This window comes from Polistes canadensis, unplaced genomic scaffold, assembly GCF_001313835.1.
Source record: "Polistes canadensis isolate GaletaPanama2010 unplaced genomic scaffold, ASM131383v1 scaffold_42, whole genome shotgun sequence".
Lineage (NCBI taxonomy): Eukaryota > Metazoa > Arthropoda > Insecta > Hymenoptera > Vespidae > Polistes > Polistes canadensis.
Genome location: NW_014569589.1, coordinates 945,274 through 960,540, shown reverse-complemented (window position 1 = coordinate 960,540; position 15,267 = coordinate 945,274). Strand labels below are relative to the sequence as shown.

The 15,267-nt window shown below is 28.6% G+C and overlaps 4 protein-coding genes across 7 annotated transcripts; 2 read left to right on the top strand and 2 right to left on the bottom strand.

Moving 5' to 3' along the window:
- Positions 1–331: 331 nt before the first annotated feature.
- On the bottom strand, positions 332–2,782 carry LOC106784921 (UBX domain-containing protein 6-like). The gene is made up of 6 exons (XM_014744934.1): positions 2,276–2,782; positions 1,913–2,132; positions 1,672–1,824; positions 1,198–1,600; positions 832–1,127; positions 332–725 (listed from the first exon to the last, which is right to left on the bottom strand). Exons 2-6 carry the CDS (start codon positions 1,987–1,989, stop codon positions 335–337), a joined length of 1,320 nt encoding a protein of 439 aa, XP_014600420.1. The 5' UTR covers positions 1,990–2,132; positions 2,276–2,782; the 3' UTR covers positions 332–334.
- A 1,008-nt stretch (positions 2,783–3,790) lies between these two features.
- Positions 3,791–7,703, top strand: LOC106784917 (pre-mRNA-splicing factor CWC25 homolog). Of its 3 annotated transcripts, none has more exons than XM_014744929.1 (7): positions 3,791–3,861; positions 4,020–4,359; positions 4,454–4,614; positions 4,682–5,308; positions 5,417–5,670; positions 5,763–5,881; positions 7,644–7,703. In XM_014744929.1, exons 1-6 carry the CDS (start codon positions 3,844–3,846, stop codon positions 5,875–5,877), a joined length of 1,515 nt encoding a protein of 504 aa, XP_014600415.1. In that variant the 5' UTR covers positions 3,791–3,843; the 3' UTR covers positions 5,878–5,881; positions 7,644–7,703. The 3 variants fall into 3 exon arrangements, with proteins under 3 accessions (XP_014600415.1, XP_014600414.1, XP_014600413.1); XM_014744928.1 differs by lacking the exon at positions 7,644–7,703 and adding an exon at positions 5,954–6,629; XM_014744927.1 differs by lacking the exon at positions 7,644–7,703 and having other exon boundaries at positions 5,763–6,629.
- LOC106784915 (probable phosphorylase b kinase regulatory subunit beta) lies at positions 6,116–12,478 on the bottom strand. Of its 2 annotated transcripts, XM_014744925.1 has the most exons (20): positions 11,738–12,478; positions 11,529–11,647; positions 11,323–11,458; positions 11,026–11,233; positions 10,580–10,936; positions 10,295–10,492; positions 10,066–10,204; positions 9,708–9,988; positions 9,539–9,553; positions 8,891–9,121; positions 8,648–8,835; positions 8,448–8,563; positions 8,230–8,372; positions 8,035–8,167; positions 7,699–7,841; positions 7,378–7,580; positions 7,158–7,295; positions 6,845–7,085; positions 6,638–6,745; positions 6,116–6,513 (listed from the first exon to the last, which is right to left on the bottom strand). In XM_014744925.1, the coding sequence occupies exons 1-20, from the start codon at positions 11,773–11,775 to the stop codon at positions 6,337–6,339; spliced, it is 3,312 nt and encodes a 1,103-aa protein (XP_014600411.1). In that variant the 5' UTR covers positions 11,776–12,478; the 3' UTR covers positions 6,116–6,336. The 2 variants fall into 2 exon arrangements, with proteins under 2 accessions (XP_014600411.1, XP_014600412.1); XM_014744926.1 differs by lacking the exons at positions 11,323–11,458; positions 11,529–11,647; positions 11,738–12,478 and having other exon boundaries at positions 10,580–10,902; positions 11,026–11,117.
- An 18-nt stretch (positions 12,479–12,496) lies between these two features.
- LOC106784919 (translocation protein SEC62-like) lies at positions 12,497–15,195 on the top strand. Its single transcript, XM_014744932.1, has 5 exons — positions 12,497–12,603; positions 13,028–13,543; positions 13,731–14,078; positions 14,162–14,265; positions 14,354–15,195. Exons 1-5 carry the CDS (start codon positions 12,568–12,570, stop codon positions 14,529–14,531), a joined length of 1,182 nt encoding a protein of 393 aa, XP_014600418.1. The 5' UTR covers positions 12,497–12,567; the 3' UTR covers positions 14,532–15,195.
- The last annotated feature ends 72 nt before the right edge of the window (positions 15,196–15,267 follow it).

Sequence of the window (15,267 nt, the reverse complement as noted above, 5' to 3'; positions counted from 1 at the left end):
CACAAAATAAGGGTAATTATTGTAAAGATATATTCTAGTATTATGTATGATTTGAACTTGATTTAGGTAGATCATAGATATTTAACAAGTAGAATTCTGAAACTTAACAATGCTCAGATTTTCAATGATTCAAAATGTATATCCATTTCTTATGGAAATCATTCGTGCATCAAAGCTGAAGTATGAGAAATACCCGTAAAAAAATATTTTATTTTGGAATTATACAAAAAAAGAAAAGAAACACGATTTAATGTAAAACGTATACCAAAAGACCTCTTGTAAAAAATTATTTTATACACAAACGTCAGCGATACACCTATCATTTACCACAATTTTATGTATTTCGTATTAAGCAAAGCACGGTTTCTTTTAAATATCCTACGGATATATCCAAATCTCCTTTATAGCTTTCGTATGAAAATTTTAATAAACACGCCGGCATTAATCTTAACTCTAATAATGTTTTATCATAATCTTCTTCTTGAAGTTTTTGACCTACTGGTAAAATCAAGAAAAATGGAATATCGGTATTGATCAAATTTTCTTTAACGAAATCCACTACTTCTCTACATTTTTCGTGCACCGAAAATGTTCCCTGTAATATTATGTTATCCGGAAATCTTATTCGAATTAATGTAAATCTATATCTTTTTAGTTCTCGTTCTTCATCTTTTTCTCGCATAGCTTTAGTCCTTAACATTTGATTTTTTTCGATGGCTTCGGTTCTGGCAAAAAAAATAAATTATGATAGTTCGAATATTTATACATCATCAATATTTTCACTGTTGCATTATTTGAATTACTTAGTAAAATGAAATTTCGTTTTCTCACCGAAGTTTTTGCTCTCTTCTCAACTCTTCTAAAGTTATAGTAAAGAAATTATCAGATAGTTCATACATTTCATTCGCTTGAGTAGGCAAGAGAACTTGCAAATTTCTATCTACTTCAAGTGGAATAACTTCAGCAGAATTTAGTGCTTCTACTAGTATAGTTAAATCATCGATAGTAGACGCATCAGGATTCCATACTAAAAAGTCTTCCTCTACGTCATTATGTAATAATTTCTTTTTTTCAAAACCAGCAGCTTGCAAGAATTCTAACGCTCCTTCCAATGGTACCACTTTTTCCTTTAGAAAAAAAACATTGTGTTTAACATTATTTATATAGAATTCATATCACAATAATAATTTCAGTTACCTGAAATATTTTATTACACATTCGGATCTTTTGATATTTTTCTATTCCCGGATTTTTTAAAATATTTTCTATATACTTTTCTAAAGTCTCTATACATTGCTGAATTTTAGTTTTTCCTGAATTGCAATTATAAATGATTAAGCAAGAAGTTAAACCAGCTTCTTCTTCTTTTAATTGTTCGTATAGAAATTCTCGGATCTTTCTTTTCCATTCCTCTTGCGTTAAAACTTCATCAGAGATATACGCGCATCGGAAGTATACATCGGTGACAGCTAAAATTTCTCTATCTTTTTCCTTAGCTTTTTCAGCTGATTTAGCGGAAGCTACTTTTTCCTGTTCCTGTCGTGCTTTTCTTTCCAATTCCAGTTCTTTTTTAACGCGTGCCTGTATCGCTGCATAGGACCTATTATAAATAAAATTAAACGGATTAATGTATTTAAACTTATGTTAAATTTAAAATATTAAATAACATACGTGTTAAATCTGCGCGTATCAGTTTGTTTCGTTTGTAATCGTGCTAATGCAGCTTGTCCAGCAACTTTTGCTTCGTCCGTAGGTTCTGCTCTTTTTATTGGTATTTCTGATTGAATTCTCCTCGATGTTTCGGGTCTACTAGTTTCATTCAATCTATAGAATATTTATAAATATATATATTAAAATATTTATATATAGACTGATTTAAATAAGAATAATTTTTGTATTGTTTTAAACATACTTATATCCTTTTCCAGCGTTAATAAACTTAGCATTGGTTTTTTTCTTTTGAAAGAAATCCTTTATTTTATCTACCATCTTGAATCTTTAGAAATATAAAGCCGAATTATGATGTAATTGAAAATATGTAATAATCGTTTTATAATTTCAATAATAAAACTTAGAAATAATAATATTTAACGACTACTCTGAGGACTTCCCGTAATATCCGGGTAGGCCACCTAAAAAAGAAATCATTTTTAAATAATATATACTTCCTATTGTTTATTTTTAATTGAACAAAGGTGAGAAAAAAATGGCTTTTTCAACTATAAGTTCAATAAAGGAAAAAATAACTTACATAAAATGATGAAATCATACTCACTTGGATTCATAAATTGTTCAGATATTCTCAAACCATATACGTGCCAAGCAATACAAATTAAAGCGATTGTACTTGTAAGTATAAATAAAAAGATCTTAAGCAATTGCAGTTGAAATTCGTCAAAAGATAACAACGATATCAATTCTTGAAAAAATTCGGAAAACCTTAAAAATGATTCATTGCCAAAGATAACAGTGTTGGTCGAATCGAAGGTTAGGCCAAAATTCGATGGAAGAAAATTCGTTAAATAAGAAGTTAATTTATTAATTGTATCTTCTAGGTAGTCCTTCCACGGACACGAATTTTCGCATGTACTGCTCATTACACGAACAAACTTTTTCGTGTTTAATCTTGCACTTTTCTATCTGACATATTTAAAGATCCTCGAATTATCATCACTAGATATAAACCTAAAATGCAAATTAGAACTTCAAGAAAATGGTAGTAACTGTGGCAAATTGCTCAAACTATGAAATAAAAGTCATCAGCGTTATAATAACAAGCATACAAGTCTCATTTACAATATTTCTTCCCTTATAACTGATCTGTATAGTTTATGGTCTTACTTTTTAATTGATTTTTAACTTGTTTTTAATATTCAAACAATCTGATAATATTTTAACACAAGTTAAGGGTGTATTCTTTTTTTTAATTTATAGAATTAATTCGTATATTTTCAAACATGGATTTTAATATATTTATTAAAACTGCATAATATGACGCATTTTCATTGTATATTGTCAAAGAATACAGAAGTACATAGAAGCTCACAAGTCCCCTTTTGTATGAACTCTGTTTCATTTTTGTTACTATCAAGTCCACCAGTGGGCGATAGTAGGTAGAAATTTGTAGCGGATAATTATGGACTAGAATTAGGATTTATTCAAATTATTATACTACACTAGTATTTTATGTAACATTATTTTTAAGAATCATAAACTATTACAGTTCCGAGTAGATAACAATGTAGTCGTTAATCGCGCGTGTAAATCGTTCAACTGGTTAAGCGGAAGTAACAATGTGCCTTTTGTCTCTCGAATAATAAAATTATTAACCACGGTTGAGTGGCGGTGCTAGAGTTGTCTGGCGGTTAAAGTGGCAGCGCTGATTGTAGTAGGGATTTATTTGTCACTAGCGGGCTGCTACAAATTCTGTATTCTTTGATAGTATTGCACTGTTCTTTGATAGTTTGTACCATCATCACGTTAAGTACATACTATCACTGTGGTGGTCTCGGTTATAACAAAAATGAAACTGAGTAGATAAAAAAAGAGCCTTATAAACTTTTATGTATTTCTGTATTATCTTCAGTCGGTAATATCATAACCATTTTTTAGTGCGCAGAAATATCGTTATGAGAAGTGGTGTCACTAGTATTCACTTCATTTATTTCATAACCTATGAGCATAACAGTTTATATGACCATAATAATTTATAAACTATAGTAGTTTCTAATATTTAATTGTGGTTAATAAAACGTTTGTTTCATATTTGTGTTTATATATATATATATATATAGTAATTTATAATAAATTTTAATAATTTAAATGTACACATAAATTAGAAAAATGGGTGGCGGGGATCTGGTATGTATATTTTATTTATTTCCTTAAAAATTAGATCAATATATATCGTTGCACGTTTAAATATAAATAATAAATTTTAGATTTTATTATAATTATTATAATTCCCTATAATGTTTTACATAAAACTTATAATCACTAATTCATGCAAATTAATCTAGAATTTGAAGAAATCATGGCATCCATCTACCATGAAGAATATGGAAAAAGTATGGAAAGCGGAACAAGAAAAGAATCAAGAGAAGAAAAGAATTGCAGAATTGAAGAGAGAAATAGCTATGGAAAGAGACCGAGAAGATATGACAAAATATGCTATGGAGCAAGGCGTTATAGAAAAGAAAGATGATAAGAAATTAGATTGGATGTACAAGGGTCCGAACGATATGGTAAATAGAGAAGATTATTTACTAGGTCGTCCGATTGACAAATCATTTGAGCAAGTAGCACAAGCCCAGAAAGATGCGGATTTAAATCGAGCATCAAAGAATCATGTTGAATATGGTTGGTATTATTAGGTATATTGGCATCAATCAAGGTTTCCTGCTAGGTTTTTTTTTCATATTTTATTAGATAATATTAATTTATTATTTTTTAGAATGTATTCCACCTTCTTTACGATTTTTCTCCGGAAACGAGCAAGTCGATCTAGCAAGAAAGATGCAAGAAGATCCATTATATGCAATAAAAAAGAAGGAAACTGAAACACGAAGTCAGTTATTGAAGAATCCGGTCAAGTTAAAGAAACTTAAAGAATTGGTAAGTAAGAATATTCGTAAATATTGAATTGTTGATTTCGTGATTACTATAATTTAATATTTTATAGTTGGAACAACAGGCAAAGAAAAAGGAGACGAAGAAAAAAAGCAAAAAGAAAAAATCATCCAACAGCACGGATAACAGCGACGACGAAACCGAATTAGATAATTTGTTAGCAGCAAAGTACAAAAAGTTGAAAGATAAGATTAGTGAGAAAGATTTGATAAAGTCAATGAAAAAAATTAAGCACAAGAAGAAGAAGAAATCTAAAAAAGTTAGTAGTAATTCTGACAATGATACTGATAGTGACAGAGAAAGTAACAGTGGCGACAATGATAGTAGTAGTAGCAGCAGTAGTACCAATGAATTAGTTAAACGTAAGAAAAGAAAACGAAATCACAAAAAGAGAAGTAGTAGTAATGATAGTGGTACAACACACAGAAAAAAAAATAAGAAGAAAGATAATGAAAAAAAAGAAAAGCACAAAAAATCAAGCAAAAGTGACGAAGAAGATACTCAAAAATTACTTACTAAAAGTAGCAATACTCATATTATGAAATCAGATAGAATGTCAAAAAGAGAAAGAGACCATCCATATAAAAGGAATACAGTGCATAGAGATGATAATAATTATAGAGACAATGAAAACAATAAGAGATACAAAGAAAGATCATCTATAGAAAAATCCTATGACGTATGTCATTTCTAATACTAGTTTAATATTTTTTCCAATTATTTCTAACAAACAAAAATCATCTATATATATATATATATATACTTACAATATTTCTTTTTATTACAGGAAAATCATAAAAGAAAATCCTATCACTCTTCCTTTAATTTATCTCAAAAAAGGTTTAATGAAGGTAGAAGAATTGAACAGAAATGGGTTCCAAAGAAAAAACTTTCGGAAGAGGAAAAGGAAAAACGTAGGCTGGAAATGATGGAAAATGCAACATGGCGAAATAAAGAACGAGAACGTAATGTAAAGCAGTATCATGAACAAGAAAAGAAAGAATTATCTAACGAAAAAATATATAACAAAGATTTTATTAGGTACAATATTTATTTATTTTCTTTCTTTTTTTAAAAATTATACGTTCTATCGTATCATTAATATTATAAATATATATTTTTTTTAAACACAGGAAGCAATTAGTTGCAGCAGCTGAAGTTAGTACGGTTGCATCGAGAATTAAATCTAATATAAACAACATACAACGCTCTGGTCGAGCAATGGATACAAATTTTGCTAAACGATGAATTGGTTAGTAAGTATAACATTCATTACTACTCGTGTAGGGTATCTGTGACATACCAATTTCTATTGGGATTCCAGTATCAAATATTTGTGACTACCGTCACAAATAAACGCAAAAAATCAATTTTGGCCTGTGATCGGAATCTCTTCTCCGGGATGCGGTAAAAAACGTATTGACTACATTTGTACAGTTAGAATTATAGGAATACGCGTATATACAATATAATAAATTTTAAGATCTTTTTTTTTTACTTATTTTGTATAGAAAATAAGATATCATTTAATAAATTTTTACCAGGATTGATTATACACATACATACAATTAAATAATTTTTTTTACAATGTACAAATATACATATATGTACATTTCTCAACTCAAATTTAATATCATAAATATTGTTCTTGTAAATCAATTAAAGTGTATTTCATTAGAGCATTGATTAAGAGATATATATGTATAATTACGCTATTTTGCACATTTCATGAGATTCAAAATTATCTTTGGCATCCGTGATGGTAGTTACACAACCAATTGCAAGAACGTTGTTTACAACTGCTCTAGCTAGATAACCGGTAGTCAACGAATAATGTATAGAAAAGAATGGTGTAAGGTCATCCGATACCTCCAAATTTTGATCCTGAATATAAGTATATATCAATCCAACATATATTACATATTCTTATATGATAATTTTAAATTTATCTTACGATGAGTAATAATGTGTATAGAAATTTTTAATAAAACTAATAACTTGTACATACCTTGCAATACATGGCAAAACTATCCTCGACAAGTTTATTTAGATTTAATTGTTTTTGGAAACTAAGCTCGGGATTTCTTAATAAAATTGTTGATACTATGTTAAGTAACTGTAAAAACAAATAAATTTTAATTAATATTAATATTTTATCCTTCTTAACAAAGAATATTGAAAAGAAGGAATTGGATAAATTTTGTTCAAATATTACCTCAACTATAATTTGACGATATTCTGGTAAGTGTATGTGATGAAGTAGAGATTCAACGAGCAAAGCAAAAGTTAACTCTGATTGTGTCATATTAGAAAGTGTTGGTTGCTGCGGTAATTCACGCCCATTAACACATATACCTTCAGGACAACGCATTAAAACTTGCCATACTTGATTGTAAAAATGTGTAGGAACTCTACATAAACTTCCTTCTATTCTTCTTCGTCCAAGCACAGTAAGTCTATTAAAGAAAAATATATTACAATTACAAAATTTTATAAATAGATTTTATTATAAAATCTAATTAGTATACTTTTCTGAATTGGCCCAATCCTTAACAGTCAATACTTTGATCAAAACTTGTCTAACTTTATAGGGACTGTAGTTTTCAATTGGCTCAGGATTTTTCACAAACATTTCTAAGTAGAGCTTCATTGCTTCCAATACCCATCTAATCACATATATCAATTTTATATTTATATTACATTATAAACATAATAATTAAAACTATACAAATCGAATAACATAAATACCCAATACGAATTTTTAATATTCCTTTAAACATTTCTGGATTTGTTCCAATAAGTCTACCACAATACAATAATACTTCTTGCTGAAGTACAGCTTGTATTATATTGTGGGGTTGAATAGTAGAATACATGACAGATTGAATTTCTGCAGGGGTCATAGGTTTATCAAATACAGTTTCTTCCTGGCCAATAACTCCAACAGTTATCTGATAAATAATAAAAATATATTGGTGTGTGAATAATTAATAATAATAAATGAATAATTTCAGAACACACGGAGTTACGTCATCGCAACCCTGTGCAATCTTGATACACAGATATTACCTGTTTCCCTTTAACAAGTACACCAGTAATAAAAGGACTTATACTATCAACAGTATGGTGCAATAAACTGCTACAGTAACGAACAGCCATCCAATATCTAAGACAACCTGCTTGCTGATACAGTGCTCTTAAATGATCACCAACTATAAAATTTAATTAAATTAAATCTATAGAAGATTTACACAATTTGTTTAATATACAGGTTTTACAATCCAAATTCAACCTTTTCGCAAATCAAATTTACCCATTTGCAAATTTTACTCTTGTAGAAGGATGGATTTGATTTGCAAAAAATTGAATGTGGAGTTCAAAACCAGTATAAATATAAATATATACCTGTTGTTCCATTAATTTCATAATTGATACCTTCTCTTTTTAATAAAACACCATAGAGCTGACACTTTACATACAATCCATCACAATTACGAATTTCATTTAATATATTATGCAAAGGCTCGTGCATAAAATACTAAAAATAAAATAAATTCGATAAATAATGATCAAATCAGTATCTTTATTGTATATACATACAGAATAATCTTTTATATCTTCAGAATAAGCTAAAGCTCTTGGAACATCGGTGAGACTTTGATAACCAATATAATCATGTTGCAGTTGTTTGAATTGAGTTAGTTCGAGATCAGTTTCCATAGAATTAACAAAATCCAAATGTTCTATAAATAAAGAAAAAATAAATATTTTCATCATGTTAATTGTATGTAATATATAAAATAGATTTCACTAATTACCAATGCAAGAAGATGAAATTAAATTTTGCAATCGTCCAATGCGTACTTTGGTTCTATCGCAGTATCCTTTCTTTAACATCGCAAATAAGTCTAACATTTCTTTAAATTGTGGATCTCTAAATATAAAAAAAGATATATATATATTTATTAATTATATTTTATTGTTATGTAAAAATTGTGTGTAAGCAATTGATAAATACCTCATATGTTCTTCTCTTATTAGAAGGCATACAGTTGGACGACCAGAAAGTCGCCAATATTTACCAACGAATTGAAGTTCTGTTTTAATATCATCAATTAACAAAGCCATATCTCTGTATAGATAAAATTCAGATACTTCAAATATGAGTGGATAGCAAAGTACCGTCATACCGCACACCCTATACACCTGTATATGAATCATTTATAGAAAAATATTAAACTTTAACGTATATCATATATACCTTGCTTGTACCCAAAGAACCAATGGGTCTAGCTGGACGTCCTTGAAGATTCAATTTCTTATTAACTCCAAGTTTTTGATAGACTTTAATCAATTGAGTCGAAGATAATATTTGTACTGGTTCAACTTCATGCGGAGTTTGTGTTTGAATACCATAAGTTGCCATCATAGCTTGTAGCCTCATAGATTCAGCAATTAAAACAATTTGTACTACAAGATCAGCATGAGTGCCCTAAAGGAAATAGTCATTCATATTGGCAAATATATCGTGCAATATACTTGTATAAATATATTATATAAAAGTGATACATATATATAAATAGCAGCAAAAAGTATAATTAAAGTATAAAGTTTTGTTTTTCAAACGATCTACATATAAAACTTAATTTACAATAGCTTTCTAAAAGTGAGAAGGAGATAGCAGAGTAGTAAATTATAGATTTACGATACGAATTTCTGTTATTTTTTTCTATGCAAACACATGCATATTCTATAGAATTAAAAAAGAAGATATGTCATTTTTAATAAATCACGTTGAGCGTAAAAGATAATTAATTATGGCAAATAGAAAATAATATGAGAACACAATGCAAAATTAAGAATACTTCTACCATGATGTAATAGCAAGCATACAACATAATTTACTTACAATAGTGGGCTTTGCCTGTATGAAATACAAGAAAATAATATTAACATTTCTTTTTTATATATAAATATATACATATGTATATATATTCTCTTTTGATAGAAAGAAAAATTAAGTGTTTTATTATGAATTATTATTGCTATTCTTCGAACACATGTGTTATTTATCTTACCTGAAAAGCAGAATATCTTCCAGCTCTTCTTGGTCTATTATATGAAGGTAAATAACGACGAATAGGATCTAATTCATTGATATGTAATAAACTAGCAGTTAACAACTGAGAAATTACAAACATTGCTTGATTCCATAAATACATCGGTGATTCATCTGAATTCGTTGAATTTTTATATCCTCTTCCTTCATCGCTAGGTATCCGATAAACGCTACCAGGATCATTTCTTTCATTTTCCAAATTTTCTTTGGGTACATAATAGTACATTGGTATTACAGGATCTATTTGCGAATAAAATATCTTATCAGTTGATTCTTTTTTCACTTATTCAAACTTATTCATATATTTTTTAAAATACCTCCATGAAGATCTTTGTATATTCTGGCTTTTAATAAATTTTGATATTCTTCTACTTGTTCAGGCAATGTTTTAAAAACACCATCGATTATCATAAAAATATAAAATAGTGGCCATTCGCATTCGACATTATCAAATTCCTATTGAAAAAATATGCTTTTCTATTACATGTACTATAAGTTTGTATTAAAATGTTAATATATTCGACATATCATGTATATTTTACTTGCCTTGATTTCACCAGATTTGTAATAACGACGTTGTGTGTCTTCTAACACTGTTTTATATCCATCTCGGCCAAATCTTTTAAATCCATAATTACCCTTGAGTCTACAAATTATATTTGATTTAGTTTGATTATATAATACTTCTTCGTGAGTAGCAAAAGCAGGGAAAGATATTGTTGGCAACAAAGCTGCATCTACGCTCTAAAATATAAAGGAAAAATATAAATGTAATATTGAAAGATAGGAATAATGTGAAAATATTTTAAATTGTTGCAGTACTCGATCTACCTTCGAACTTGATTCTCGTGGTAACATTGTTTCAAAGATACTACGGTTACGATTATGTGCATCAATATCGACATATATCACAGACCAGGAAGCACCCTTTTCTCCAAACAAATTACAACCATTAATAGCTTCTAAAGCACTTTTTGCTATACCAATCGAACTAGCATGTATTTCAGGAGTTCCATCATTGTAACGACTTCCACGTTCCCACATTCCAAAATCTGGAGTCCTATATGCTCTTTCTACGTAATATACAAGATTTTGTATGAAAGCTACTTCGTCTTGAGTATATATTATTTGTAATCCTGATGAAATCATTTGTACTAAAAATAATAAGTATAAAGATACGACGTCAATCTAATAAAAAGAAACAAAGAATATATTAAAAAGAATAATTGTGAATTTTATATAAATATTTTCTTATAAAATTAATATTAAACATTTACTTGTAAATGATGATATTCTATATCTTGAAGAATTTCATCCCCGGTGTTTAAATGAAACTTGCAATGGAGAGCAAAACGATTTGATTGATTGCGTTTGAATAATTCTACCCTTGATGATTGTTTCATCCAACATTCTAAAATACCTCTCATGCATTTTATCGCTGACTGGCCTAGTTCATAAGACTTTCCACGGTCGTCATCTATACGTCTGTGTAATTAAATAAGACAAAATAGAATAAATTATTATACAGTTAATTAAATAAATTAAGTATAAATATATGTTTTATTATTGCTTACCGATAGGCTTGATATAAACTCCATATTGCAGCAGCACAATAAATACTTTCACGTATACTTCCAACAACTTTATCAGTTGTGATTTGTGGAAATAAGCCAGTTATACAACTTTGATATCGAAGTAACTGTCGTTTGACTATTCAATATAAAAAATCGTTAAATTGTTGGAAAAAGAAACTATATTAAATATATTAATATTATCTTACCAATTCCATAATAAATATCAAGCTGTTTGACGGTATCTTCATAATTAGTAATTTTAAGAAACATATCTATATCCAAGTCTATGACGCTACCTTGACGTGCACCTCTTATCATAGAAAATCTAAAAGTTGAAAGAAAATGTGATTCAAAAAACTTTTTATTTCAAATATAATACCAACATTTAAAAGGAAAAGAAAATTTAAAAACAAACCGTTTTGCACTTGGCGGTGTTGTTACAAGAGAAGTCATTTTTTATTATAACAAACACAAACACGCACACAATGAATAATATTTAATATTACAAATATAATTTATATTATTTCAATTAAAAACAACATTATATATTTTATATAAGAAAGATATTACACTCTGTGGTTATATTTAGTTGAATTCTGTATTTTCACTAAATTGGGACAGTTCTTATTCAAATTGTATCCTTTTTAATGAAATCAAATAATTGGACACAATTGATAATTAATTAATATTTTTCTATGTTGTAACATTTATTAAAAACAAAAAAGTTATTGATAATCTAAAGGTGAGAATATACAATTTGTTCAAGCTCTTCTACGTTGTTAATGCATAAAACTAACCACAGATCTGTAGGTTATAAATAGAAGAATTGAAAATCATCTGACGTAACATTGAACAAGTATAGAATTTGGCATGGGAAGCATTGTTCAATGAATTTAAAAATGTCAACCTAATCAAAATTGATAAACATCTGTATAGTTACTAAATTCACCCTAATCATCCTAATCGTAGTTTTATTTCATTCGTTGTACAAAATTAATTAACATTTTCTCGTGTTCGGTAATATAGATAATTGATAACGATAATTATTTATTTTCTTACAAGGTCAGTAACGATTTAGTTAATAGTTCGATCGAATATTTAGATATGTAAATAAAAAAAAAAAAGAAGAAAATATTGAATTGAGGTATATAGAAGGAACTTCCTCCAATTTTCTTCCTTTCTTTTTCTTAAAGCGTCTCTGACGGAAGGAATTTAAATGCGCAAGTGCAAAGTTGGATTTACAACATGGTGGAACGCAGGAAAGGCCGAAAACGCAAAGATGTAAGCATCACCTAGCGAATTTCTTAGTACGATAAGTTTATAATGTCGTAATAGATTATTATTCGATTAGAATTATCAGCGTTATCGTTTATATATTTTTTCATCTCTCCTCTTTTCGAAACGTCTTCTTTGGTACACGTGTCACCATTGATGTCTTCCTTTTAATTTTCAAGTGTAAAACGGATGACGTAGATAAATATATGTTTCAATTTATTTCGTCAATTTGTCATATGATTTTTTTTCACTACTTTATTTGTAATACGAGTATTTCTCTTTCAACGTGAATATATAATTTTAATTTATTTTTAAAAAAAGATTATACAACAATTTATCTTGACAAATATTTTATTGTTCACATCAAATGTATGAACAATTATTAAGCGTACCAGTTTGTATTAAGAATATGTTAACTTTTGTTAAATAGGAAATCTCAAGTTTAGACAGCGAAATAATTCAGGATAAGCCATCAAAAGAAGAATATGCTGTAGCCAAATGGATTCGTAACAATGTACCTTCCAAAAAGACTAAATTTGACAGAAATCATAATGTGGAATACTTTACGGGTACGCGTGCAGTCGATGCGCTGCTGGAAAGCTCACCCTGGAGCAAGACCAGATTTGAGACTCGTGAACAGGTTACCAAGTTTCTCGACACGATGTTGAGGCATAAGTTTTTCCACAGGGCTAAGAAAGTAGTCATTTCTGAAGAGGAGCTTTGTAAAATCCGTGGTATTAAGAAAAAAGTTAAAGAACCAAAGGAAGAGAAAAAGTCTAACGAAAAAGACAAGGATAAAGAGAAAGAAAAAGATAAGGAAAAAGATAAGGAGAAAGAAAAAGAAAAGGAAAAAGAAAAAGAAGATTCTAAGGATAACAAAGATGTTACGAACAGGAACAGCGAAGATAAATCTGATGAACGTAAAGAGACTAAGAAAAAACCAAAAGTGAGTTATTACTTTTAAATATAATTTAACTCCTTGTGCTATAATAGTGTGCCAATCTTACGGGCCAAACATAAGAAGCACAAAATATAGCATTGACTTTGGCATGTAGCTCTGCGTGTTAAATCATAGTATAAGAGGTTAAATATAATATAATCTTTTTTATAAACCTGTTTTTTCATTGCTACAGGTACGACTCGAAATGCATATGGAACAATACTTCGTAGATTGCAATGATGCTTATGTTTGGATTTATGAACCGATACCAGTGTATTATTGGTTTTTTGGTACCTTGGTTGTATTAGGAGCAATAGGACTTTGTTTATTCCCCTTATGGCCCGTAACCATTCGTCAAGGAGTATATTATTCGAGCGTAGGAGCAGCTGGATTGCTTGTATTCATCCTTGCATTAACTATTATTAGAATGATTGTATTCTGTCTTCTTTGGGTGCCCACTCTGGGAAGGTGTCATTTTTGGTTACTACCCAATTTAATAGCGGATGTTGGCTTTTTCGCATCATTCTGGCCATTGTACCAGGTAAATTCTCATTTACTTAAATGTATTGTATTTTTTGTTCAATATATTGCTCAATAATTATATAATACGTTAATATTTTTTAGTATGAATATTATGGTGTTTCAAATGAAAGTGATAAAAGAGGTAGTAAAAAGAAAAAGAAGAAAGACAAAGATTCTGATACAGAAGAAACACCTAGTGCATCAAAGTAAGTGGATAACAACAAAAATAATAATAATATCCTATATTATACTTTTAATTATTAGAAATATTTTGATTTATATTTTTGTTAACAGCGAAGATAGATCTAATATGGAAGAATCACCAAAGGATGAGATAAGCAGAATTGAAGAAATTTCTAACGAAGATAATAAGAAAGTTTCTGCTAGTGAATCAGTAGAAGGTTCTGAGGGTAGCGAAGAAGGTTCGGAAAGTGAAAAATCAAATACAGGTCGTGATTTTGTGATGGTATAAAACATATATTGTGACATTAATTATCTCCATGTTCATTTGAACAAGTAAAATTAATTTGATAATTAATCGTTAAAATTGAAATATGCTTTTACATATATAAATTATTTTACTGCATAATTGTCAAAATTAGCAGATTACTATAATTCATTTGGTAAAAGGGGAAATAGGTATTAATGTCAAAGTACCATGAAAAAAATAGTGAAAATATCTTCTGACGTACAATCTATTTCTTAATAGATATTTATTTATATATCTATAAGAAAACATATATCAAACGGATATAATTGTACCAGAAACTCTGCATTTCATGCATTTAGGATATTATTGCAGTTGGACGAATAATACAAAATTTGTCTGCATTTTGTACGAAGAGAATTTATTGTTGATGATTAAAATGAAATATGTAATATCAGAATATAAAAAGATATATAATAATAATAATAATATCACTTTATCGCGATAATTTATAAAGTTTCATTTCAATACTATTTTTTATAAGTTACAAAAAGTGAAGATGTATTGATGATATTTTACTACGTTATTTAAAAAAGTACTTAATCGATTATTGAAAATATTGGATTGAAAAAAAAGGAATGCAATAAATTTTCTTCTTTACTGTTGTACCTTTCTATTTCGTAAATACACAATAGTTGGGGGAATGAAATTTTTGTACGTGAGATTCTGATATTTTTGTAAGCATTTGTCGAAAATATTCGCGACTTCTTTTCTCACTATT